The 26,628-nt window shown below is 37.0% G+C and overlaps 3 protein-coding genes and 1 pseudogene across 4 annotated transcripts; 3 read left to right on the top strand and 1 right to left on the bottom strand.

The window, feature by feature from the left end:
* Positions 1 to 5,011: 5,011 nt before the first annotated feature.
* LOC116289243 (50 kDa hatching enzyme-like) lies at positions 5,012 to 8,593 on the top strand. Its single transcript, XM_089029955.1, has 4 exons — positions 5,012 to 5,172; positions 6,125 to 6,498; positions 7,110 to 7,423; positions 8,476 to 8,593. Exons 1-4 carry the CDS (start codon positions 5,095 to 5,097, stop codon positions 8,487 to 8,489), a joined length of 780 nt encoding a protein of 259 aa, XP_088886081.1. The 5' UTR covers positions 5,012 to 5,094; the 3' UTR covers positions 8,490 to 8,593.
* Positions 8,594 to 9,039: 446 nt separating this feature from the next.
* LOC116289245 (50 kDa hatching enzyme) lies at positions 9,040 to 12,630 on the bottom strand. The gene is made up of 6 exons (XM_089029890.1): positions 12,470 to 12,630; positions 11,650 to 12,023; positions 10,910 to 11,226; positions 10,279 to 10,311; positions 9,681 to 9,802; positions 9,040 to 9,143 (listed from the first exon to the last, which is right to left on the bottom strand). The coding sequence occupies exons 1-5, from the start codon at positions 12,539 to 12,541 to the stop codon at positions 9,690 to 9,692; spliced, it is 909 nt and encodes a 302-aa protein (XP_088886016.1). The 5' UTR covers positions 12,542 to 12,630; the 3' UTR covers positions 9,040 to 9,143; positions 9,681 to 9,689.
* A 2,583-nt stretch (positions 12,631 to 15,213) lies between these two features.
* On the top strand, positions 15,214 to 25,348 carry LOC116289242 (ATP-binding cassette sub-family C member 4-like). 2 transcript variants are annotated; one of them, XM_089029839.1, is made up of 7 exons: positions 15,214 to 15,598; positions 16,753 to 17,284; positions 18,093 to 18,475; positions 19,109 to 20,484; positions 20,669 to 21,239; positions 22,442 to 22,578; positions 23,946 to 25,348. In XM_089029839.1, exons 2-7 carry the CDS (start codon positions 16,775 to 16,777, stop codon positions 24,260 to 24,262), a joined length of 3,294 nt encoding a protein of 1,097 aa, XP_088885965.1. In that variant the 5' UTR covers positions 15,214 to 15,598; positions 16,753 to 16,774; the 3' UTR covers positions 24,263 to 25,348. The 2 variants fall into 2 exon arrangements, 1 of the variants encoding a protein (XP_088885965.1); XR_016119769.1 differs by lacking the exons at positions 16,753 to 17,284; positions 18,093 to 18,475; positions 19,109 to 20,484; ... (1 more) ...; positions 22,442 to 22,578; positions 23,946 to 25,348 and adding an exon at positions 15,941 to 16,316.
* LOC148911454 (ATP-binding cassette sub-family C member 4 pseudogene) lies at positions 24,287 to 24,850 on the top strand (annotated as a pseudogene).
* Positions 25,349 to 26,628: the final 1,280 nt, after the last annotated feature.

Genomic DNA, 26,628 nt, shown 5'->3' with positions numbered 1-26,628 from the left:
AATCCTCATACAGATCTCCCGCTTATATTGTATTGATTACATAAACAAAAGCTGGAAGTTGTATTAAGAGTAGTTTACCAAAGACAGCAGGTGGAACTAAAAACATATTAATTTTAGCGAAAAAGGGTTTTTATCGAAAAAAACAGGTTTGAGCGTTACTGATCAGGTGTGTATCAATGATCATCTATTAAGATTAAATTTGTCGTAAAATTCATTATATTAAGAGCTAAATGTCTGTAACGTTCGAGAATCCTCGGACAGTTGAAAAAAATCGAAATTGCTCATACTTTCCCTAAATACCCTTTGTAGTGTGACATTTTCGAAAATACAGCTTTTCGAAAATACAGCAATTTCACCATACAGAAAGCCAGTTAAAAACAAATTTCCGGTGAGACGTTATTTTACGTTTAGCACAGGGGGGTTCAGCTTCAATTTAAGCCCAATTTCGAGAATTTTAGCCCCCCCCCCCCCTTTCCCTCCCGATAATTATTGCACAGTCCCTAAACATGCAATTTTGGAAGCCTCGAGCTAAACCGTACAAAGGATACGAAGAAAATTTCCTCGTGCTTACATCAGCAAAAAGAAGAACGTTTAAAACTGGTTCACAGACTGTGTGTTATCAATGTGTGATTGCATTCGGGATAAGAGCGCGATATTCATCCATTACTTGCACAGTTAGAGTGTAAAAATAAAATTAATTGCCTAAGAATTTTACAGTGATCTCGCTCAACTGCGAGAATAATAATAAAGAGGCCGCGTGGTGTTTAGACGTGCCTAGGTACTACTACGTAATAGTATTCAAAAATCCTATTGGTTTATCTGGGATATGCGGATTTAGCATGTACCAACTTGTGTACTTCCTATGAATGCGCGCGCTCATTGGTTAATTGGAGGTGAATATTGTACGATATTCACCTCTGAATCTCGGAATATTGAGTCGGCAACAAAATGGCATCTGCCGGCAATCGTTTTGCTACAATTTCCTATGAGGAAATTGAAAAAATGAAAGTAAATACCATTCCTATCAATACTAAAAAGGCAACGAAGTATGGCCTAAAAGTTTTGCTAAACGTTTTGCGTGAATTTGTCACGCAAACTGAAAGTTTCTGTTTGTTTGCTTTTATTGAATTATTGTATATAAAAATAAGTTACTCTGTACACAAGTTGGTATATGCTAAAACAATTATTCGCCTCAGGCTCAGTGAATATGGAGAATATTTACCTCGCCGCTCGAAGACTTGCGTCTCGGTAAATATTCCCCGATATTCACTTCGTCTTCGGCGAATATCTGTCAATTATATAGATGGGTTACCGGAAGTAATGTTTCGACATAAATGCCATTAGCCATTAGCATAATATTTCGTTTTTTATAGTACACTCAACAAAATTACTCTACTCTGATTGGTCGAGAGGAGTACAATTATAGCGTTAATTGTACTCCGTAGGAGTACCGAATTAAGTCGCTATGGCAACACGGCCAAAACAATGTCAAAACAATTATTTTCTATCATTTTGTACTTAAAAAGCATAAATAACATTTTAAAGCCGTAAGAACTAATCTTTTTTATGCATTTCAGTTGCACGATGGACTGGAAATCGGCTGCCAAATAGACAAAGATGAACGGCGTCGCTTCGCATTTTTTACTGAAATTTTGTTGAGTGAACTATAAACAAAAAATCGCACGATCTTCTCGTACAATTTGGAATTAATAGACACTCGTAATGTTTTGAAAGTTCTTTAATTGTACTCGCCTAAAGGCTCGTGCAATTACAAGAACTTTCAAAACATTACTCGTGTCTATTAATTTCCAAATTGTACTCGAGATCATGCGATTTCCTATACAAATTACACGAGACTGAAACTGAGAAAAGACAGATTACATGTGTGCATTAGAGCCCTAAAAACAGGTAAGTGTTTTCAAATTTTTAAATTAAAAGCTATAATAATATCCTTGATATATTGAACATGGCGTCTCTTCGTAAAATCAAATATTTCGGCACGCATTTTCTTGAGGACTTGGTCGAGAGCGTGGTGTTCTGGCGCGAAATTTAAAAGCTACTAGAGCAATATTAATAGATATATAAGATTTATTGAATATGGTATCTCTTCGTAAAATTAAAGTTTGTGGCTAGCATTTTCGTGATTTTAAGATATATTTAAAGAGGATGAAACTGTACTTTTGTAAGAGTTATTTTAATATACATTCAAGAAACTTCGATTTACTATGAATCATACAACAAATTTGGGAAGTTGCCGATAACATACTTCTACTTTGACTGCAGAATTTAGAGTATGAATGATAATTTTTTTTAAATAGTAGATTTTCGACTTATCTCGTTATTTTGGTAGTCGTTGGACAGCGCTCTGCTGCCGTTATCCTAAAGCTTCCAAGACAATTTAGAAGTACAAAAAAATCCTGAATAATAACTCACAAATCAAATTTATACATTAAAGAACAAGATACGACTACCAGCTTTTATATTCAGGTATTATGAATTGCAAAAATTCGAGAAATATCTGTCCGACTTACCTGTTTCACTGTACATGAATAAGGTCCACGTGTGAGAGAAAGGCAACATCATATGCTAATTAGGAAAACAGAAGAACAAGTTTACTTCCGGTACGAGGGTTTAAATCAGCTGATAAAGTGCTACTATGACGAAAATCGCTCAAACTTGGATTCAGCTGAAACTTCCTAAGAATACTCTTTAAAGGTCCAGTAATCACTGTATGAAGTGTTTTCTTGATATTCAGGATGAAAGTATGATATTTTTACGATTATTTTTTGGAGTCTGTGACGTCATACACTCAACATCGAACATCGCTCCATACATTTCTTTGTAGTTTATGATCAAAATATCAGTAGTAAAGGGAGAAAGAAATACCCAAACATCCCAAAATATAAATTATAGTCACAAGTAATGTGAAATAAGCACATTAGCCACCCTTTGGGCTTCATAGGAATAAAATAAATTAAGGATTTATATACAAAGAAATATATGTAGCAATGTTTGATGTTGAGTGTATGACGTCACAGACTCCAAAAAATAATCTTAAAAATATCATACTTTCGTCCTGAATATCGAGAAAACACTTCATACAGTGATTATTGGACCTATAAGAGTATTCTTAGGAAGTTTCAGCTGAATCCAAGTTTGAGCGATTTTCGTCGTAGTAGCACTTTAAACGTCTTTGAATCTCATTAAAGACCTTTAGCATCTGGGTCCAGTTGTACGAAACCTGGATAGCGATATCCTTATTCAGTGGAAAAGTAGATGCTGTTGTCCAATAAATTTATCCACTGGATAAGATGTATCCGTATTTACCCGGTATTGATTTTACCTATAGTGTTGTGCTTTAGTTAGCGAAATAAAGGCTTCTGGACATTTCAACTTAGTTTAACTAATACTTTTTATTCTTAAAGAGAAGAGAAGAGAAGAGAGAAGAGGAGAGGAGAGGAGAGGAGGAGGAGAGGAGAGAACGTAACAGAAGAGAAGAGAAGAGAAGAGAAGAGAAGAGAACGTAACAGAACAGAACAGAAGAGAAGAGAGAGAAGTACAGAACAGAACAGATAAGAGAACGACAGAACAGAAATAAGAGAAGATAAACATAACAGAACAGAAAAAAAATAGATAAATAACACCTAATAAGTAAAGAGAAGTGAATAGAGAAGAGAAGAGAACAGAAAAGATATAGTAATAGAACTAACATAACATAAGAAAGAACTAAACATAAGAAAGAGAAAAGAAAACGATAAATAAATAAGAGATATCTACATAATAAATAACAACCCATAAAAAATAATACTAATATACAATAATATAATTACAAAATACATAACATAACATAAAGAATAAATAACTATAACAGATAAAAAAAAATACTCCTAACAAAGAATAAGAGATAATAAGAAAAAGAGAAGAAAAAAAGAAGAAAGAAAAAACAGACATAAGAAACGCCAAACAGAAAGAAAAAAAATAAGAAGAGAAGAGAACAGAAGAGAACAGAAGAGAACAGAAGAGAAGAGAACAGAAGAGCAGAGCAGAGTGATACTTAATATCGCGTCTACAATCATGGTGAACGTTGTTTCCAAGAGACAGTCAAATGCTCAGCTGAGCAAATCAAGAATGAAACATTTTTTCGAGCTGTTCAACCATAAGCCTTGCACACGTTCAGCATCTGGTAAAGCTGTTCGTGTTGGTAGAGACCGGTCATTAACATTATTTAAGTCGGTGGGGTGGGTGGGGAGGGGGGATGAAGGATAAAACGTTTTTGATGCAAAAAATTTTCCAGACCCCTACCTAATATCATTGATGTTTTTCGGTTACCCCCCCTCCGACTTCAATAATGTCCGGTCACTTAGGAAAACTATTTTGAGAGCTTTCAGAAAAATTCCCGTTCAGTTTTATGAAATTTTGAAAAATCTTGTATCAAATGATCTTGTGTCATTCCCAGTCAGGGTATGGCTAGCTCACAGATCGAACCTGAAACAACCTCGAGCTCTGGGCTGGTCTTAGTCATGGCTAGCTCGCAGATCGAACTCTGGAACAACCTCGAGCTCTGGGCTGGTCTAAGTCAGGGCATGGCTAACTCACAGATTGAACCCTGAAACAACCTCTGGGCTGATCTAAGTCAGGGCATGGCTAACTCACAGATTGAACCCTTATTTAACTTGTTACTTTTTGTGAAGGGAGAAAAACAAAGAACCTGGGGAAAAAACCGACCCGTTGTATATAGATCAGTGATACCTGAAATCTTTTCTTATTATTTTCAGTTATTTTGTCTCATTTCTCTTCTCTAGCCCAGAATGCCAAAAACAAAACAAAGACAAAACAAAAACAAAAAAAGTACACCAGCATAAAGAAAAATAAATGCCCGGCAAGAAACAATATAGTTGACAGTATTAAATTTGGCTGAATCAACACGGGAGAAAAGCTGCAAAAAGCAATAATTTTAACAGTGGTTCATATATGCTTAGCCGTAACTCAGCTGTGCTGAGAAAAAGTGTGTTGCAATATCAAGAAGAGCTGGGTATATAAGCCAGGATGCTTCGTTGAGGAAGAATCAGTTCTTGAGTTTGGAAAGAAACGACGATGAAGCTTTTGGTAGTCTTTGCCCTCTGTGCAGTCTCTGCTGTTGTCTTTGCAGAAGATGAGGAGACTTTTGCATTGGTAAGTAAGCACTCTTCTATTTTGAATGGGATTGATGTGGGACAATGGTTTTGATTGGTTGTTGGTTGAGAAAAGCCATTTTAATGTTAAGGTTGAAACTGGAGGTCTTATTGTTCTTTCTTTTTGTTTCTCTTCTTTTTCTATTTTATTTCTTTCTGTTTCTTTTTTTCTTTCTCTCTTTTCTTTCTCTCCTTCCTTCCATCCTTCCTTCTTTCCTTTCTTTCCGAGTTTCTTCTACCGCAATATGGCCCAAGCGCTTAGCGCTCCAGGACGTGCCCATTCGCGATATGATACGAGAAACTCGTGAAGAAAAACGATATCAATTTCTTAAAAAGTGATAAGCTCTATTACGTCAATTCTTCTCGTAAAACTATCTTAATTCCATTTACTGAATTAGCTATTCACCACCCTTTAGTTCGTAGTTTGATCTAGTTTTGTTAAAGTCGTACAAAATCGCTCAACTAGTACCGTGTAGAGCCTTGATCGAAAGAGTTGTCGCTTATAATGAGTTTAACATTAAATTCCAGTGACTTTCAGATTCCTTGTGATTTTAGACAAAATAAGTTATATCTAATAATTTATTAAGGTTTTTCGGCGATTTTCATATATTCAGAAATATTTTTTTATAACGAAGATTTGAATATTTTAAAAGATCAAAAGTACACTCAGTGGACCATTTCATTTTTCGGTCCGTACCGTAAGTTATGGACCGCAAATTGACCAATCATAGCGCATGAAATTACCTTGCCATATAATAAACCTTTTTATTGATTATCATTGAAGTTTTACCTATAACAAATAATAATTATTTATTTTATCATATATATATATATTTATGTATAAATTTTTATCTATAAATGTAAATAAGATAAATAATAAAAAATAAAAACTGAGCCATTAATTATCAATCAATAATTCATTCATTTTATCCATTTTTGAAATAAAATTCTAGAAATACCTGAATCAGTACCAGTACATCTCCCAATCCCGATCCGGCAACCAAAACGTGGAAACTGCCCTGAAAAACTTCCAGAAATTCGCTGGAATCCCAGAGACCGGACGCGTGGATGCTGCCACCATCACTCAGATGAAGAAACCAAGATGTGGTCTTCCTGACATGGACGAGAGTGGATTGAGAGTCCGTAGGTACAAGACAGCAGAACCCTGGGGTAAGAAGGAACTGTACTACTTCATCCAGTATGGTCGGGACCTTCCAACACGCACACAGGATAACGTGTTCTACTATGCATTGAAATACTGGGCTGATGTATCTGGATTGTCGTTTAGACAAGTTGGAAGGGCTGAACATGCTGATATCAAGATTAGGTTAGTTGAAATACTAGGTACTAGGTACGAGGTTATTTTTTTATAGGAAATGCGCATCACTTTCAATCTTTATCATCATTATCATCATCATCGTTATTATTATATCATCAATATATAATTAGCATTTCCACCATTAGTAATCACCATCAGTTATCATCATCATTAGTCATCATCACCATCAGTTATCATCACCATCATCATCATCACCACCATCATTTTTCATCATCAGTCATCTACATCTTCATCATCATCGCCATCACCATCAGTTATCATCATTCTCATCATTATCATCATCACCACCACCATCAGTTATCATCATCATCATCATCATCACCACCACCATCATTTTTCATCATCAGTCATCTCCATCATCATCATCATCATCACCACAATCATTTTTCATCATCATCATCATCATCACCACCATCAGTTTTCATCATCATCATCACTATCATCATCATCATCCACCACCACCATCATTTATCATTATCAAAATTATACTCGCAACCAACAATCATCAACACCATAATATGCTCGCTATAATCAATTATCACCATCATTTCCACCATTATCAACGATATTTATGATATTCATTATTTGTATATTTACAGCTTTGGTTCCAAAACCCATCAAGGAACGAATGCCGAGAGCACCTGTGGTTATCCCTTCGATGGCCAAGGCAAAGTCCTTGCTCATGCTTTCTTCCCTTCTGACGGTCGCGCTCACTTCGACGAGGACGAAAAGTTCACTCACGAAACCTCAGAGGGAACCAACTTGAAGTGGGTAGCCACCCACGAGTTCGGTCATGCCCTGGGTCTTCACCACACTGATGTTAAAGGAGCCATTATGTACCCATACTATACTGGTTATGTTAAAAATATGAAACTGCATAGTGATGATATCAGAGGAATCCAGTCTCTTTACGGTGAGTATAAATGGTGGGTGGTATGGGGTGAATTATGGGTAGTATGGGGTGATGTATGGGTGATATGGGGTTATGTATGGTGTAATGTATGGGTAGTATGGGGTGATGAATGGGTGGTATGGGGTGATGATGGGGGATGTATGGGTGGTATGGGGTGATGTATGGGTGGTATGGGGTGATGTATGGGTGATATGGGGTTATGTATGGTGTAATGTATGGGTAGTTTTTTTTGTTTTTTTTTTTTTTTACAGCAAGTGTCAAATACCTCTTATATTCTGTTATCTTTTCTGGCGTATCTAATCTTGAATCAACTTTCTTTTTCTTTTTTTTCATAGCTATGATTCTATTTTGTTTAATTTACTCTACACAATTTATTATAGATAAAATGATTTTACTTGAAACGGCCTGTGAAACATAGTCTTACAAATAGAGACAAAGAGTCAAACTATAAAACAAAAGAACGGAATGCTTTCTATCATTTTTACCTTTTAGCACTTTTTATAACATACGTTTTTTAATCGTAAAACTATTTTAATGCCTTATACAAAAATATTATATATATACATATATATATACATACATACATATACACATATACACACACACACATACACATATATACATATATATATATACATACATACATACATATGTACATACATACACACACACATATATATATACATATATACATACACACATACAAACATATATATATACATACATACACACATACATATATATATAAAACAAAAAACACTATGCTGCCCCTAGCCATTCAGACGCTTCATTCTAATGCTAGAGATATTTTACTCCATTTACTATTATTTACTCCATTTACTATAGTAAATAGTAAATCCTTTGAACCTTGATAGGAACGCATGAGCTGGTTTGACTGTAAGGAGATATAAAATTCTAATTTTGAAATTAGTTTTTTTCTTAAACAACATTTCGTTTGGCATACCAAAACTTCAATGCGGTAGGATTGTTTTGACATCCAACTCCGCAATATTCTGATTTTCTTATTCATCTACTTTATCTCTATTTTCTAGGTCGCGCTAAATAAAAGTGCCAGCTAAGGAAGATCAGAAACTCTATATATCTCTAGGATTCATAAGTTAAAGTGCACATGTTGCAATGAAAGATTAATAAAATAGATTTTAGTGTGAACATGTACAACTGACTCGTTTATTGATTGTCATGCAAATGATGCCCCGTAGAATGACCAACTTGACATCAGAATTCTGCTGTGCTGTGCTGTGCTGTGCTGTGCTGTGCTGTGCTGTGCTGTGCTGTGCTGTGCTGTGCTGTGCTGTGCTGTGCTGTGCTGTGCTGTGCTGTGCTGTGCTGTGCTGTGCTGTGCTGTGCTGTGCTGTGCTGTGCTGTGCTGTGCTGTGCTGTGCTGTGCTGTGCTGTGCTGTGCTGTGCTGTGCTGTGCTCTGCTCTCCTCTGCTCTCCTCTGCTCTGCTCTGCTCTGCTCTGCTCTGCTCTCCTCCACCATTCCTTCTCTTGTCTTCTTTTTCCTTCTTTTCCCTCCCTACCCTTCCATTTCTATTCCTACTTTTATAGTTTCTTCCTTTTCCTTCTCTTTTTCAACAAAATGAATACTTCGTATGTATTTGTTTGAATAATTTAATGATTTGTTTTAGTTTAACATGCCTTTTAACTATAGCTATAGCTTTACCAGACTTTTAGTTAGAACAACGTTCTGGTTGTAGATCTATAGATGAACAAGAAAGCATAAAATGAATGAATGATTCATGCAAGGAAAATTATATTTGAAAGTTATTACAACAAATTATATTAAGCCAAAATAAGAGAAAATAAGAATGACGATAGACGAGTAGATGAATATGCACAACGCGTTCTTTTCATCTTTCATCTTTTATATTTCATCCATCCATCCATCCATCCATTTATCCATTCTGATTGATTACATTATTTTCATTCATCATTTCATCTATCAATCCACCCATTCATCTGTCCTTCCATCCATCCATCGATCCACCCACACCCCCATCTTTGCCATCCATCCATCCATGCACCCATGCACCATTCTTCCATCCAACTATCCCATCCATCTATTCATCCAACCATCCATCCATCCATCCATCCACCCACCCACCCACCCATCCATCCATCCATCCATCCATCCATCCATCCATCCATCCATCCATCCATCCATCCATCCATCCACCCACCCACCCACCCATCCATCCATCCATCCCTTTTCTTTATATCCTTTTCTTTTACCCACCAGGATGATCTAGCAAAAAGAGCATGTTTTCTTGCACCATGTCTTCATGCTGTCAGGGTACTTCTCGCAGTGTCCAGATGATTTGTAAGAAGCGCAGTGTGGCGAATCATCCTTGCATACTTCTGCAGCATACAGAAAATGAATTCAATGACTTTTTGGAATTTTTCATTTTTGCAAAGCTTTCTCCGGGAGGGTTATTCCTTTGATAATAAGATTCCTTTGTTTCCATTAAACGAAGAAATGGTTCTCAAGGGAATGACACATGGTCTGAAATGGGAAAACAATACGCCCAAGGCAAAGAGGTCACTCTCAAAAGCCATAAAGTATCTATATTTTTAAATTTTTTTCAAGGGCCCTATCAATTCCCTCACCTCCACCCACCATTTTCTCAAGGTTGCGTGACGGGCCACGATACAAGAACACGAGTATTAACATGCATTGCTATGAAATTTTTTCGATAAGAATTCATAAAATCGATTATTCTCTTCTTTAAATAAAACTGGCTTCTCAATTTTACTGAATTTCCGTTATTCGGTTTTGTTGCTCCGCGTCAAGTTGGATGCGCACGCAACCTTGAGAAAACGGTCTCTCTACTGACCTGGAGCACTTGTGATTGGCACTGAGCCAGGGCCTGTAGGATTTGGAGAGAATAAAGCTGTTATATTTATGTATGAATTATTTATAGAAACTAAAGCCTAAAAATCTATTTATATAATATGATCATATATAAAAAAGTGTCAAAATATTCATAACAAGGCTAATAAGAAATATAGCATTAGGTATTCCGAGGTTGAGGGGAAAAAATGGGTCTAGTTGTTTATTGTGAGGCTGTGTTAGGGGACATATTTCCAAGATAGTGTCTGTTTTGATTTCGTTCCCAAACGGCCTCACAATTCACTGGAATACCAACTCAACCTTGGAATGCAGGTATAAATCTACAGCCAACGGTGAAATTAGGAGAACAGGAGTACAGACCCAATGTATTTCACATTTTAAGCTAGAGAAAACACAGTGTAATAGGCACTCCAGGTTGGAATTCTCTGTTGCTCAGGGTTAGACTCCATTCTGAGTAAAATATTCATGTGTTCCAGTGAAGGTCTGAGGAAAAACTGGGTCATGTCATTGCTGTGCATGGTGGGATTGTTTTAGGGGAAGAAATAGACGCCATCTTGGAAATATAAAAACATGTCCCACAATGCATTAAACGGCAAATAGATACGTTAACCTACCACCATACAAGCTTTGAATCCCACTGATATCATCATAATGCAGCTTCATTCCTGGTGTGTATCCCGTGTAGTATGGATACATTACTGCGCCCTGCACGTTGGAATGAGCCAGCCCAAGAGAATGTCCAAACTCGTGAGTTGCGACCCACAGAAGACTGGTGCCTTGGTCACTGTTGGCTGTGTAGTACTCGCTCTCGTCGAAATGAGCGCGTCCATCCTCGGGGAAGAAGGCGTGTGCTAGGACTCCTCCTTGTCCGTCGAATGGATATCCACAGATGTCCTCTGCGTTGGTGCCTTGATGTGTGTAATGGCCAAAACTTTAAACCAAAAAAAAAAAAGGTTTGAAATATATCAGTTTTATTGAACTCTGCAACCAGCCCTGGAATGATCTAAGTCAGCTAGAGGACAATACTTTGAGCTAACTAACAGGCCGATCATTGGAGTTTATTAGTATGTTGGAGTGGTGAGAACCTATTGAAAGAGGGTACAAGCTAACAAGAGCGATTAACTTTTTTTTCCAGTACATGTCAATAGCCGTGCGCTCACATTGATAGCTAAGAGTGCATACCACTGGTAATAATGTGTTATTACCCGTGAAAAAATTAACTAACAAAATAATACGAATTAGTGCAAAGGTTGTCTGGGGTGGTCTGAACTCACTAATTTGTGCAAATTTGTGCGATTTCTTGCAAAGTTTTTCCCGGATATGTCGGATGCACTCTACTCTTTTTTGTTCGTACCTGATTTTAAGATCAGCATCATTTGGTGAATAAACCTGTCTGAAGGTCAACGACGACTGGTCAGCCCAAAACTGAAGAGCTTTCCTGAAGTCGGCATCTTGCTGTGCCTGGCTCAAGTCAGCGCCATGCTGGACGTAATACTTCAACGCACTCTTGCTCCATTTTCCATATGTGACGTAACGGCGACGTCGGTTGCCATTGTCGTCGACATCTGGCAGACCACATCTGGGCGTCTTCATCAATTTTACCGTTGCCTGGTCTAGTTCACCGGTGACTGGGAGGCTGTTAAATTCCTGGAATTTCTTGATAGCAGATGGTAAGTCGTGGTTTCCAGATCGGGATTGGGAAAGGTAGTTGTACTTGTTGAGAAAGTTCTAGGAGGAAAAAATAGATTTTTTTTTTTACTGTTCGGCTTAGAACTTATATTAAATTTCATAGCATCCTTAAACAATCCAAAGGCACTGTTTTTAAAGTGCATCACTAAAGACCAAAATCTTATTGCAATTAGATTTTCTTTTCTTTATTCAATGCAAAGATACTCAGAAAATAAAGAGTAAAAATATTCAAACGCGCATGATCGGGGGAATTGCCGGGAAAATGGCGGACGCGCTTCTATTTCCAAAAGAAACCGATTTGTAGATTTGCATGATACAACTTTTGACTGAGAAACGAAGGTATAAAATTAATATATAAATTAGGCTATATACTTAAAACTCTTAAAAACATGGTGAAAAAATACACATACACACAAAAGCGGCCGTAAACAAGAAAATAATCTTAGTCGTTAGATTCAAAATAAGGTTAAAATGTTGCCACTCACCGCGGCCATTGTCTGAACATCTTCTCCAAGTACGACATTGAACGAGAGAAAGATTGCCACCAGCCACAGCATGTTTGAATCTAATTCGCTGAAAAATATTCTACTTCCACGAAGATCTAGTGTGATCTAACACTGCTTCTCCACTCGTAGTCTTCTCACTAATTTATACTTTGACCTTGCTTGTAGTTTTACATCGTTATTTGCTTTAATTCATCGAGGTTCAAATAGTATGAACAGATGAAAGACGGGTCGTACGTTATGCGAGATCTGTTCTTACAATCTGTTTATATACAGCCTTTTTTACTCAGTGATTCTACACCTAGTTAAACTTTCTAAAAAGAGTATTTATTCACCAGCATGTTGAATGGTTTGAATTTCAATGCGTAGATATTTTCGTGAAAAAACATTCCGGTCATTTTGAGCACGCGATCACCAGCGGATTATCAAATCAGTCTATTACAGGATGATGAAAATTGAAAGAATGTATTGTAAAAAAAAAAAAAGTAATTCCCAATAATGTATTCTCAAAACGAAGAGCACTTAAATAATAATAATAATAATAATAATAATAATAATAATAATAATAATAATGATGATGATGATGATGATGATGAGGATGATGATGATGATGATAATAATAGAGTAATACTAACTTTTAGTACTAAATGGTGATAAATAAACAATAGAAAACAAAGGATTCTGTATGAAATAGTACCAATTAGTATTAATTAATGTTCACGGATTTAGTGCGTGCACGCTAATAATAATCAAATCTTATGTTCATAATAATGTAAGTAATCAAATCTACAATTCAAAATAATATTTAAACCTTAATACTAAAAATAATGTAAACTTTATTATGTTTTCCAAATTCAATCGTAAATCTCGCTATATATAGGCAATTTATAATAATAATAATAATAATAATAATAATAATAAGGATGATAATAATAAAATCCTATCTTCATAATCATGTCAGTAATCAAATCTGTAATTTTAAAAAAATATTTAAACCTTAATAATAATAATAATAACAATAACAGTAATGATAATAATAATGATTATTTTTCTAACCTATATTGCGCAATAATCCTGAGATTTTCTATTGCGCGCAAAACTTTTAATGATACTTTAGAAAATAATGCAGTGAGATAAGTAATTTCATCACTCCGCAAAAAAAAAAAAAAAAAAATTGAATAGGAAGGAATTCATGGAATGGAAAAAGGAATGATTTTTTTTAAACCGTAGATTTGACACACATAAAAAAATGAACATTTTATAAATCAATTCTTTCATCCTACACACCGTCTTCAAGCACGTCCACCTTGCAGATGGTGCAGATGGTGAAACTAGAAACTTTATCTCAGATTTCTGAAGCTATCAATTTTGACGTACGTTATTCCTTCTTGTAACATGTTGGCATAGCATTCAAATCTTTGCATGTGATACATTTCAATCGTGATCAGTTTTCTTTGATTTTTTTATATTTTAATTTATAACTTTTTTGAAGTGCAGTTTGTGCTGTTTTTTTCCTTATACAGGATACATGTACTGATTAATTTGCTGAATAAAAATTCAACAATTACGTTAAACACGTCAAATTATAGTCGAATTATTAAGGAAATTCATGACCGTTATCTTGTAAAAGTCTTGCAAAAGCTCCGTCACTCGCGAGAACTTAGGACTGCCATCTTCAACAATGCGACCTCCAGCAAGACCCACTACCCTATCGAAGTCGATGATGGTGTTGAGTCGATGTGCTAGTCAGCAAAGTACAGTCGGTAAACGTGTCTCTGATGACTTGCTGAATAAGCTGATTTATTCTGTAGCCCACATTGGCTGTAGCCTCGTTTAGTATTGAAAATTAAAACAAATACACTCAAAAGCCTGGGTTGACGTCACAGTCAGTAACTTAATGGAAGTATAAACCTTCAAAACTTAAAGACGCAACATTTAAATGAAGAAATATTTCACCATTCACTTTTAGAGCAGTTTTCGTATGACTGTGAAAAGTTCACGGCACGAACACGGCAACGGCAAAGACCCAGTCAATCAAAAATCTAAAAAACATCACGGTCGCGGCAAGACACGATTTCTTCATCCATGCAATCAAATGCACGAAACACGTCACGAACACGACGCGGACACGGTCACGACGAGGACACGGCACTGCTAGGCCAATCACATTGAGCAAAAGAAAAGAAAGCCAATCAAAATTCTAGGAAACATCACGGTTGCGGCGTACGAAATCTGCACTATTGTAGAATCAATACTGAAAGTATTGTATCAGGGGTAAGGATAATCTCCTATACGCAGCCTCTATTAGTGTGGCAATGCTCATCAGTTCTTCTACATAGGGGAGTGAGCTTTGCTTCACGACGACAGGGTAGAAAAACGGTTTTTGGCCTTTCGCCATAAGGACAGCTTTACGTATTTAAGCTCAATATTTTGTAAACACGTTCTTTTGGAGCCAAATAGCAAAATATCAAATGTGACCAAAATTTATTGAATGCGTATTTGAGATATAAAGCCGTGTACTTTGGGAGAGGTGATATTTTGATCAGCAGAAAAGCTGATATTTTCGTGAATACTAATAAGTAGCCTTGACTCTAATTCGACAAAATTTCGTCTCAAGTTTCGAGCAGTAGTGACACAAATGAAACGCACGAAAATTTGTAATATTAAACTCAGTTAAATAAAAAAATCGTGAAAGTAGGTAGCGGGCTTGTCGTTTTTCTGTCCTGTCCTTCACGTCAATAGCGGCTGCATTGGTTGACTAGGGTTTGCTGCACTTTAAACCAATAATTAGTAGTTCGTAGTTTTTCCCCTTTTTTAGTAAAACAAGAAAAAACAAAACCTGAGTCAGCCTTTGGCTTTCTTAAAATGCTTGAAACATTAAGAGAGCGCCCAGCAACTGAATACATTCATTCTTTTATTCATGATTAGTCTTCTTGCATTCAAGTATTCTCTTATTATTGAGAATTATTTTAGCGAGAAAGATAACTTGTTTAGGAGTTAAAGTTGTTTGGGGACCGCTGAGGCTTCCATGAAATAAAGAAATGCTTAAATGACGACTGTGGCGTGAAAAATTCTCAAAGCACATAAGCAACTGAGCAAAATTATAAAAAGGTATGCCTCAAGAGCAATGCTAGAGTGGAAACAATATAACCGTGAAACTTTAGTAATACTAAATAGCACAACTTCATACAAATCCCATTGTTTTCTATTGTTTAATTAGCACTATTTTGTACTATTTAGTAATAAGTGTTTCACGGATTAATTGTTTGCACTCTAATATAGTTTCTAATATTTATTTCAAACTAATCAAAAATTTAGGTAGAAAAGATATAGAATCAGTATAGTAGAGTGACCACAGTAAATCCGTGAAACTTTAGTAATACTAAATAGCACAATTTCATGCAAATTCCATTGTTTTCTATTGTTTAACTAGCACTATTTTGTGCTATTTAGTAATTAGTGTTTCACGGATTTACTGAAGATCAAGCAACTCAAGAAGACCATATCGATGATGACTACGACTTACAAAGAAGGAAAAGACGAGGGATGAAGAAGATAAAGATGGAGAACAAGCCAGAAGGGGAAGAAGACAAAAGAAAAAAGCCGATAGAGGAAGAGAAATAAAAAAAATGAAAAAATATATAAAATAGAGGAAATATTTGCTGTTGTTGTTTTCGAGTTTCGAATGCAATGACCTTCATTTTGCCACGAAGTCAAGAACAAACTCGATCTTTTCCTACATTTAATTTTGTTGTATTTCATCAAGTCAAAACTTCGACCACAAGAGAAAATTCACTCTTACCACTAAAGCTAATTTGCAAAAACATTATTGAAGTAGAAAATAACTCCGAATGATTCTATTTATTTTATTCAATAATGTGTTTTTAGTTTTTTTTGTTTTTAAAAAAATTTATTTGCATAAGAAATACTAACTTAAAAAAAAAGAGGGTTGCCAGTCTACTGATTAGTATCTGTCTTGCTGTTCCACTCCTCCATTGTTCCATCGGTCCACTGCCAGTGTTCTGCTCTGATAGTACAGTTTTCGTATGCAGAGTCCGGAAAATATGGGTTTTGTTCAACCCACAGGTTAGAAAAGGTTTGACACCGGATTTTGATAGCACAAGACCTCTTGAATAACCCAGTTAACATAACAAATTCATAATTCGATATACGAGACACAAACCGAAACAAGCGTCTATAATTTTTGGAATTTGTGGGAAATTTTCATGGGAAATATATAATTCAGAAACCATCTTATTTTGCAGACTTGGCCAATTTGATCGAAGAATGCCAGACCAGAATCCCAGAGATCAAGCAGGATGCCTCTCTGTTTTCATTTTTTCCTGGCTGTATGGTTTGATAAAGCTTGCTTGTCAGCGACCTTTGAATGAAGATGATCTCTATGAATTGTCAAAAAGCGAAAAGGCGGATGTCATAGTGGAACACTTGGAAGAATTATGGAGAGAAGAAGTCGAGCAAGCAAGAAAGAAGGGCAAAAAACCTCGGTTATGGAAGGCAATCTGCAGATTATTTTCCTTCAGAGAGTATTTTTACTTATTTTTTCTGAAAAGTCTAGCATGGTTCATGTCTTGGACATCGATTATTTTCCTGTGGATATTTCAGAAACTCTCCTTAGAAGATCCTCACAAGAGGATATCAAACTTTCACGTTGCTGCGATGGTCGGCATTTGCTTTTGTTGTCTGATTGAACCTTTTTTTATCAACCATAACTTCTACGTCGCATTGCAAATGGGAATGCAAACGAAGATAGCTTGCATGGGCACTGTCTACAAAAAGGTATTTCTACTTTCGTATTTAATCTACAAAATTCGACGGCCATAGGAGGAGGGCCTTTATGTAAACTACACTGGGTTCTGTTGTACCAAGGATGGATAGCGCGATCCGGCAGATAAATCTTATTCAGTAGGATAGATTTATTGGATAACAGTATCGACTTATTCACTGGATAAGGATTTATCCGTTGGATAATGCTATGGACCCTTCGTATACAAGTAGGTCCTGGGCTATCTACCAGTAATCTAAATGTTTATCGTCGTTAGATAATTCAGAGAATAATAAGTCAGAGAAGAGTTTTATACGACAAAACTGAGCGAAAGTGATCGACCGCTTCTTCGTAATTTGACTAGCTTAGTACAATATGAAAGAATTGATGGTTTTCATGGCGGCCATGTTTGAGGAACGTAACAAAAGAATTGTCAATGAATTCTTTTGTTATATCCTCCAACATGGCCGCCGTGTCTTTTGTTATTTAATTCTCTTGGAAATGGTTGAAAACCATCAATAGGGATCGAAATCTACTTGATGTAGTCTGTTGCGTACGGCCGCTTTCAACTCTTCCCCCATGGGGTGGAATGCGGCTGTACACGGGGTATAAAGCGATCCTGATATGCAGATGATTTCAAGTGTTAATCCCTTTCGGAGGGTGCCAATGGGGGTATACCCAAATTGTCAGTTAACTACTAACCCCAATCGTGTAGGATTCACTGAAGTGTTTTTTTTTTGTTTTTTTTTGGTGTTTTTTAAATTTCCTTTTTGCATAGTAGATGGAGAATATACGTTTTACAGCAACTGTTTCCTTACGCAGGTCCTTTCGTCTAGTCGTAGCAGTATCTCCAAGATAACAGCCGGTCACGTTCTTAGCTTAGTATCCAACGATGCAAAAAAGATAGAAAACCTTTTTGATTTTGCAGGAAATACTATGAGATTTCTACTCGACTTTCCTATCACGATCGCGATACTGACCGTAGTTCTTGAATGGCAGTCCTTATCTGGACTTCTTTTTATATTGGTTATTTCCTTCGTCGATAATTCACTGACTTCAAAGCACTTTGGCAACCTCCGAACGAAACAAGCTAGCATTACAGACAAGCGCCTCGCCAGTTTGAATAACATCATCAAAGGAATAAGAACTGTGAAAATGTATGCTTTGGAATGGAAATACAGAGACAAAGTAAGAGAGATAAGAAGGTAAGAGGATTGTGACGCACTGTCGTATGTTAGACCAGTTTTCGCGTGACTTTGAAAACCTTGTTGCCGTAAGCGTGCTGTGCCGTCTCCGTGATGTTTTCTAGAATTTTTATTTGTTGTTTTATTCTTTCGCAATGTGATTGGTCTGGCAAAGCCGTGACATTGGCGTGACCGTGTCGCGCCATGTTCGTGCCGTGTTCCGGGTATTTGATTGGATGGAGAGTAAATTTTCGTGCAATGTAATTGGCCTGGCGTATGCCTTGCCGTGTCACGACCGCGTTAGTACCGCGAGCTTTTCGCGATCACACGAAAACAGCTCCAAGCAACTCAACTTTAAAATATGGACGACTCTTCAAACGTTACTCTATGTGGCCTTAAAATCCAGCAGTTAGTTGTTTTGTTATTCTAATTTCTGCTTTTGTTTACCGACTTAGTAAGTGAGGCTAAGCCCTAAAATTAAGCCTAAAACTTTCAGGATTAGCCGTGAATCTAACAGATAAAATCTAAGTTAAAGTTTATGCAAAAAGGACGATTTTGTATCCGAATTACAACCTCCTCCACGATCATGATTTATCTTGTTTTCCTCATGAATTATCAACAAATTTTGATTATCTTGACTACGATTTTTTTTAGGGAAGAGATAAAGGTCATACGTCTCAAGAATTTTATTCTCAGTATACCAACAGTCAAGCTTTTCTCATTTTCCGCAGTTGCAACCTTGATTTCAGTCGTGACCATGGTGTACTCTGGAATCCACGTTAACGCTGCGAATATCTTTACCCTTGCTTTAACAGTGGACGCAATCAATAGATCGACTTCTATGCAACTGATGAGCACTTCAGGAATGAGTGAGACTTTGGCTTCAATCTTTAGAATTGAAAAATACTTATTAGGACAGTGGTCTCTGGAGGAGGAAACGTCTTCGAAAACAAAACCAACGGGTCCAACAGGGAAAGCAAGTTTCAACGACTTTTTGGATTATTTTAAGGAGAATAAACAAAGGCTTGAAGATAAGCCCACTGAAGCTCCCGTGAAGTCAGGCTACACCTTCTTAAGAAAGTCCGAAGGATCCTTAAATATAGCAGTTCAAAAAAAAGATGTCAATGAGCCCACGGTTATGCTGTCCCAAGTATGCAGCGGTTGGTTGGTTGATTCAAATCGATGCGTAGTGAATGACATTTCTCTAAATGTCTTTCCCACTCAATTGGTTATGGTAATAGGTCCTGTAGGGAGCGGCAAATCCACTTTACTTATGACAATTTTGAAACAGATTTCAATCAAATCAGGAAACGTCTCCACTAAAGGAAGAATAGCTTATGCAAGTCAGACGCCTTGGATATTCACAGGAACGGTTCGTGATAACATCTTATTTGGGAAACTGTACCAGGAAAAGAGATATCAGAGAGTCCTAGAAGTATGTGATCTTTCTCAAGACATCCGTCGGTTCCCAAAAGAAGATCTGAGCATGATAGGCCAAAGAGGTGTGAGTTTGAGCGGTGGTCAGCGTGCTAGAGTTGGCTTAGCACGCGCAGTGTACTCAGATGCTGATATATTTTTGTTGGATGACCCACTAAGTGCAGTAGATGCCAAAGTTGGACAAAACATCTTTGACAAATGCATCTGTGAAGAACTATTTGGAAAAACACGAATCCTCGTAACACATCACCTGCAACATCTTCACCGAGCTGATGAGATCGTTGTCTTGAAGGAAGGTCGTGTTATAGACCATGGTTCATATGAGCACATCAGAACAGATATGTCTATCAGTAAAGTCCTTCAAGATTACCAAAAAACTGATCTGAAAGATGTTGCCACGGACGCAAGCGATCATCTATCGCCATCCAAATATGACTCCGATGAGCGAACTGGACGTGAAATGATTGAAGAAGTCGAAGACAAGGAGGCTGGATCAGACACTGCATCATGGCGATTACTCTGGGATTACTTACGTATGGGGCTACCAGTTCCACTGCTCGTGTGTCTGTTCGCCTTCTTTGTCATTGTACAAGGTAAGCCAAAAGTATACTGAATAATATTCTTGGAATTAGGCCCTTAGTACCGTCGGAATGCAGCTCAATTTGGAGATTGAAATTCTTTTGTTTTGTCCTCCAAAATGAGTTTCTTTGACGTCACATGGGAGGTCTATTGATGTTAATTTTTCAATTGATTTTAGTGACTTTTAATTGATTTTAGGTGCTATAGTCGTTTCATACTGGTGGCAGAAGGTTATTGCTACTATGCCTTACATCAAGCAAAAGAATCCCACGACTCTTGGTGTTTATGCAGCGATTGTATTCGGGACCCTAATACTAGCATCATCCCGTGTTCTCTTTATTGTCCTCGCTTTTCTCAGATCATCAGTAAAAATTCACGATAGGATGACAGTGGCTGTCCTGAAGTCTCCGGTGTTTTTCTTCGATACCAACGCAGTGGGGCGAATAATGAACCGCTTCTCAAAAGACATGGGTACTCTGGATGATTTCCTTACCCCTGACGTCACATTCTCTACTTTTATTTTTGCCCATATTCTCGGAGTTTTCTGCCTAACGACCATCATGAACGTCTGGTTGTTTATCGCACTCATTCCGATATTCGTACTTTTAATTGTTTTAAGCATTTTGTACTTGAAGATTGTGCGTCAGTTGTCAAGATTTGAGGCAATACGATGCAGCCCAATCTATGAGCATATTGGGGAGACTATAATGGGATTGGAAGTCATTCACACATCACAGATGGATGTTGCATGCTTGGACAAATACTATAGGTATCAATTTTTATATTTTATTTTTCATTATACGTTAGTCATGTTCGTCAGTACTTGGCTAATCTTTGCTTAGTTGTTCAAATAGCGTTATAACTTGCCTTTACATTTTTCTTACATCTCGATCTTCTTCAGTGTTAAATGTCCATCTTGCTGTTTCAACTGGACATTCAACACTTAGGAAGAGACACAAGTCTAGAAACGTTTGTTAAAAATCATTCAATTTCTACGCCATTTGTTACAAAATTAGTATATGTTATAGGACTCTATGCTGTCCAATTAAGAAATAATTGGACGAGGAAATTCCGAGGACTGACAAAATTGGATGAGGCCGTAGGCTGAGTCCAATTTGGCCGTCAGAGGAATTTTTCGAGTGTAATTATTTTTTGATTGGGGAGCATGAAATCCCATTACCTATTAATTACATAGCTGCCTAATTAATCCCATATCAACAAGACCTGTCCAATTTGATCTCTTGTTTTCTGGTTTGATGTCGTGAAAATAGTCAAATACAATAGTTTGAGGACTTATTTTGATATGTTTTGACTTAGCATCCGCTAGTTACCCCCCAGTCAACCGCTTGTTTGCCCCCCAGTCAACTCCAAAAAGTCACGTGATTGATAGTAAGCAATATGGGATTAATGAGAAACTGTATAATTAAAATCATAACACTCCTGTATTACTATACATTAAAAATGAAATTACAAAATATATAATTAGATTAAAATTACCAAATAAATTACAGCACTCTTTGATTACTATTAGCCTTTCCGAGGTTGAGGAAATGATTGAGCTGTCTTTGTTTTTCTCGACCTTGGAATGGTGGCTAATGCATGGGCATGCTTACACTTGATCACGTGACTCACCTTATTGTGTACCAACACAAATATCAGCATATCTATAGATATGTTCCCTCTTCGGTCTTCTTTTGGGTACAACTGGGACCAAATGTGGTTCGAATGTTTTGCTTGAGCGATTGCGATTCAACTAACTTCATGCTACAAAAAAAAAAAAAATAAATAAAATAAAATAAAAACCGTCATAGGCGGATGACATAATTAATTAGATTCCATGCAATCATGCAGGGACACGAAATTTGACTGCGTCCTTCCCTCAGATTTCTAAATTCTTTAGAATCACCTCTTCCGGTCTTAACAAGAACCGAGGACATTGATATCTTTTTCATTTTTATTTTTGTACCATAGACTTCAAAATCTGCACACTAGAGCATTTTCTTTGTTGATATCTACTCGTCAAGCTATTGGTCTATACATGGCGTTAGTATTGGTCTTGTTTATTGCAGCAGTAGGCATTGGTTGTTTACTACTATCTTTAGATGCAGGTGAGATAAAGCATTAAAAGATTTTTTTTTTCAATACTGAGCAATAATGGCAAAAAGCGCCAAAAACTAGGTGACTTTCGTATGAGTTTTGATCCCAATTTTCGTTTTGGGTTAACACTCAAAACCTTTTTTAAACAGTTAGAAACTGATGTACTATGATAAAATGCCTGTTTGAAGCGGTATTTTCAATTGCACAAAGATGTTTTTGTTGCACTTGTGTTAGAATGTTGCTTTGTCAGGCTTTTTTATAGAAAATATATGGGAAATAAGCAAATGAAGGCCTAAACCTCATTCTCGACTCAAATTTTTTCTTTGGGTTAACACTTTGATTCCACTTCGATCATCTCCACTTCCAAACAAGTTACTATGACTTTCTGAATAACAAGATGTTAGCCTTGTACAACAGCCTTTCTCAAAAATAGTTTTTGGCGCTCACTGCTTGAATACGAAAAGAATTCTCTCTTAATTTTTATCACTCATTCAAGAAGGCTTGCAAGACATCTTTAAATTGGGCCCAATATTTTCGCATTTCAAGAAAAAGATTTTGTTTGACTCGCATCCATATTCATGGGTGTTCTTTATATGTGTGGTATGTGTATGGTGTCCCCCGATTAGTACTGCTCACCTGTGGCAAGCTAGTAGTAATAAAGTGATTGATTGATTGATTGATTGATTGATGCATGGTTGGTATACACTGCTACGGCACTGTCTCTACACATTGTGTAGTTAATATATGCCTGGGATTGTGAGTTCGACTCTCGACTAAGTGGAGTTGGTTTTCAGTTCCCCCAAAAAAATTGTCGTTCGTGTGGCCATCAACTCCATATCCATATTTGATAAACGTACCCGGCTTATTTTGAAGTGAACACAGATTTCTCTTTGGTGATTTTCCCGCCATTTAGAGCTTTAAAATGTCGAAAATATGAATCAAAACCTGCGGATATTATATCGAAGAAATTGTCCGCCATCTTGAAGCTCGCAAAGGAAGCCCAAAACGTTTAAAACCACAGGAATCCCACGCGAACGACAATATAAGTTTTAGATGTGGTTGTTTTCGTTGTTCTTTCCCATTGTCATGAGGATTTTTCTCCGGGTTCTCCGGTTTTCGGACAAATCAATATGCGAGTTTAGTGTTGTGTCGTTGTAAAAAGCGAATGCAGTGGTAGTGCGCTCGTGGAGCACCTTTTGGAAGAGCCACTAAAAGGAGTGATGGTTGTAAAATACGTTTTTCCCGTCTTTCTTATATGCAGCCGTTAAACAAAGAAATGATACTGTAGGGAATTACCCTTTTTGTGAAAAGGAAAAACATCAGCCTAAGCAATAAGAGTCTATTAATTCCAATGCCGTGTATGCTTTCTTGTTTAAAGGTACTACTGGGCTGCTACTGTCCTACGCCATTGGTGTCAGGATGGCAATTTCAGTGGCTTTACGCTATGCATCTCAGGCAGAAGCTGAACTAGTATCCGTAGGACGAGTTAAAGCCTACACCCAACTTCCCTCTGAACCAGGATATGAAAGACAAGCTGAGGTACCAGCAAACTGGCCTAATAAAGGTGCTCTGAGTCTACGTGGAGTTTCGTTGGCTTATTTTGACGGTGGATCTTCTATAATAAAGGACATCGAGCTAGATGTACAGCCACGAGAGAAGGTCGGTATTGCAGGTCGTACTGGAGCAGGCAAGTAATCTCTTGTAGCTGCCTTATTTCGTATGCCAGATCCTCAAGGTCACGTGTTCATTGATGGTATAGATCTTGGTACTATTAATGTGCAAGACGCTCGTAGGTCCATGGCTGTCATTACTCAATCACCTGTGCTGTTTGAAGGTAGTTTGAAGACGAATTTAGATCCTTTTGACCAGTTCACTGAAGATGAAATATGGACAGCTTTGAAAGAGGTACAGATGCTGGAGCGCGTTAATAAACTTGAAGGTCTACTAAGCTACTCCTTTGGGGAGGGTGGATCGGATTTCAGTGTTGGGGAACGCCAACTGTTGTGTCTCGCTCGTGCACTGCTACAACGACGTAAGATCCTCGTACTGGACGAAGCAACAGCTAACGTCGACTACACAACAGATCAACTTATTCAACAAGTCATCAGAGACAGGTTTTCCGACTGTACTGTGTTGACTATAGCACATCGACTCAATACCATCATCGACTACGATAGGGTGGTGGTTCTTGATGGAGGTCGCATTATTGAAGATGGCAGACCACAGGTTCTCGCGAGTGACGGAGTTTTTACAAGACTTTTACAAGATAACAGTCACTTATAAATTGATCTATTACACTGCAATATACCAAAGATTTTTTAAATTCAGTTTATTAACTGAGATTTTTAAAAATCTTAAATAAAAGGTCCATGCCTTATAGACCAAATTCAAAACTCGCACCGATGTGAGGCTTAGGTTGTGAACAAAGGAATCTTCACGAAAGTCCAGATTACTTTGAGTCACGCCAAATCCCTTTGTTCACAACTTAAGCCTCACATCGGTTCGAGTTTTGCATTTGGTCTATCTTCTTATCACTTAACCGATCACTGCACGTGACACCGATCACTGCACGTGACAAATCACTATTATTTCGAATGGAAGCCAATATTTATTCTCATTATCAGTCGGATTTTATTTTTTTCATTTTTTTAAAAGTTTAATGAAAGCATTCAAGTATTTAGGGTGGTTGATATGGATAAAATGCAAGTCATTTGAAAAATTATTAATTATTAAAATGATGTAATTGAAAGTGTGAACTTTCACAGATAAGGTGTCAAAAAAAAAAAAAAAAAAAAAAAAAAAAAAAAAAACACAAGAAAACCCAGGGCATAAAAATGAATTTCTTCAAAATATCTCGCCAGGAAAGTAATATTTCTTGAATCAAATATTGTATACATAAACTTCATAAACTGAGAAACAAACTTTCGTATTTGTAATGGATATAAAATGCAGTTAATAGTGCATTCTTACCAAGAATGAAAGACGAATTGAGCCATGTAGTAATACTGGAGCTCAGTGGATAAGTTGATGACCACATAATGCCCCGCACTCCTTTTATGACCAGGTATCTCTCTGTACGTCTATGTGAAACAGTAATAAATGTTACTTTTAATGGTGCATTCTTACCAAGAATAAAAGAGGGTATAAGTATTGAGCCATGTAGTAAGCTTGAGCAGTGGATAAGTTGACGTATCTTTCTATACGTCTGCATATGAAACGGTAATAAATAAATATTGATGGATTGCAAGCATTCCCAAGAGAGTCAAAAGACAATAGCATGGCGGCCATTGTGGTGCCGTTAACAATGGATGCTAATGAGAAATCTTTTGTTAAATGGCACCAACATGGCCGCGATGACGTAACGTGCAATCGAAGAATTGTGGGTTAGAGTCATGTATTTACAGCTATTTTTAAAAAAAAATGTCGACTACGGCAAAGCGAATAGTGCATAGTGAATAGCAACTTAATGTCATTGTGGCAGATGATAACGACATGTCATTTTGGAAGCCAAATTCATATTAAACGTACATGATTTAGATTTAAATGTATTAAAGCTATTTTATGTTATAAGTACAGAATCGTTAATTTTATTTGCATTTTAGCTTCATTCTAAACCGGCCTGCTGCATATTGTGCTATTCAGTACGCAGTATCAGTATACAGCATTCAACATTCAACATTTCAACAAGGAAGGAAGGAAGAAAGCGGACAATGTTAGCGCGCGTGTGCGTTTTGACGCGGCGAAAGTTCCCGCCGGAGCAAGTCGCCATATTCATGGTATCTATAGACTGTGGGACTGAATTTAGGGAAGCAAGGTATCGATAGCGGAGTTTTTTTTATCCGATCCCAAATTCGGTGCAAATTCCTAAGCAATACTTAAATTATTATTTTTTAGTTTGACGCGAAAACTGCGTGACACGTGTCTCTAATTTGCATAGATGAACATTTCTCAATGAGCAATAAGCCTTTTCCTAGTTTAAGAATCGATTCTACTGCGCATGCGATTTTATCCCGAATTTCTCACCTTCTTTTGTTTAATTAAGAACAAAAGAAGGTTTAGAC

Source organism: Actinia tenebrosa, unplaced genomic scaffold, assembly GCF_029948245.1.
Source record: "Actinia tenebrosa isolate PJP-AT-01 unplaced genomic scaffold, QUT_ActTen_1.0 PGA_scaffold14__42_contigs__length_11649687, whole genome shotgun sequence".
Lineage (NCBI taxonomy): Eukaryota > Metazoa > Cnidaria > Anthozoa > Actiniaria > Actiniidae > Actinia > Actinia tenebrosa.
This window is presented reverse-complemented; position numbering and strand designations above follow the sequence as displayed.

Bases quoted from the DNA above. Each gene is read 5' to 3' on its own strand.
- LOC116289245 (XM_089029890.1), bottom strand. From the start codon at position 12,541: ATGCTGTGGCTGGTGGCAATCTTTCTCTCGTTCAATGTCGTACTTGGA. The intron at 11,227-11,649 runs GTACGAACAAAA...TTTGGTTTAAAG, and splicing joins GATGCTGATCTTAAAATCAG to TTTTGGCCATTACACACATC. The intron at 10,312-10,909 runs GTAGGTTAACGT...CAAATCCTACAG, and splicing joins GATTCAAAGCTTGTATGGTG to GCCCTGGCTCAGTGCCAATC.
- LOC116289242 (XM_089029839.1), top strand. From the start codon at position 16,775: ATGCCAGACCAGAATCCCAGAGATCAAGCAGGATGCCTCTCTGTTTTC. The intron at 17,285-18,092 runs GTATTTCTACTT...TTCCTTACGCAG, and splicing joins TGGGCACTGTCTACAAAAAG to GTCCTTTCGTCTAGTCGTAG. The intron at 21,240-22,441 runs GTATCAATTTTT...TTTGTACCATAG, and splicing joins TGCTTGGACAAATACTATAG to ACTTCAAAATCTGCACACTA.
- LOC116289243 (XM_089029955.1), top strand. From the start codon at position 5,095: ATGAAGCTTTTGGTAGTCTTTGCCCTCTGTGCAGTCTCTGCTGTTGTC. The intron at 5,173-6,124 runs GTAAGTAAGCAC...ATAAAATTCTAG, and splicing joins ATGAGGAGACTTTTGCATTG to AAATACCTGAATCAGTACCA. The intron at 6,499-7,109 runs GTTAGTTGAAAT...GTATATTTACAG, and splicing joins CATGCTGATATCAAGATTAG to CTTTGGTTCCAAAACCCATC.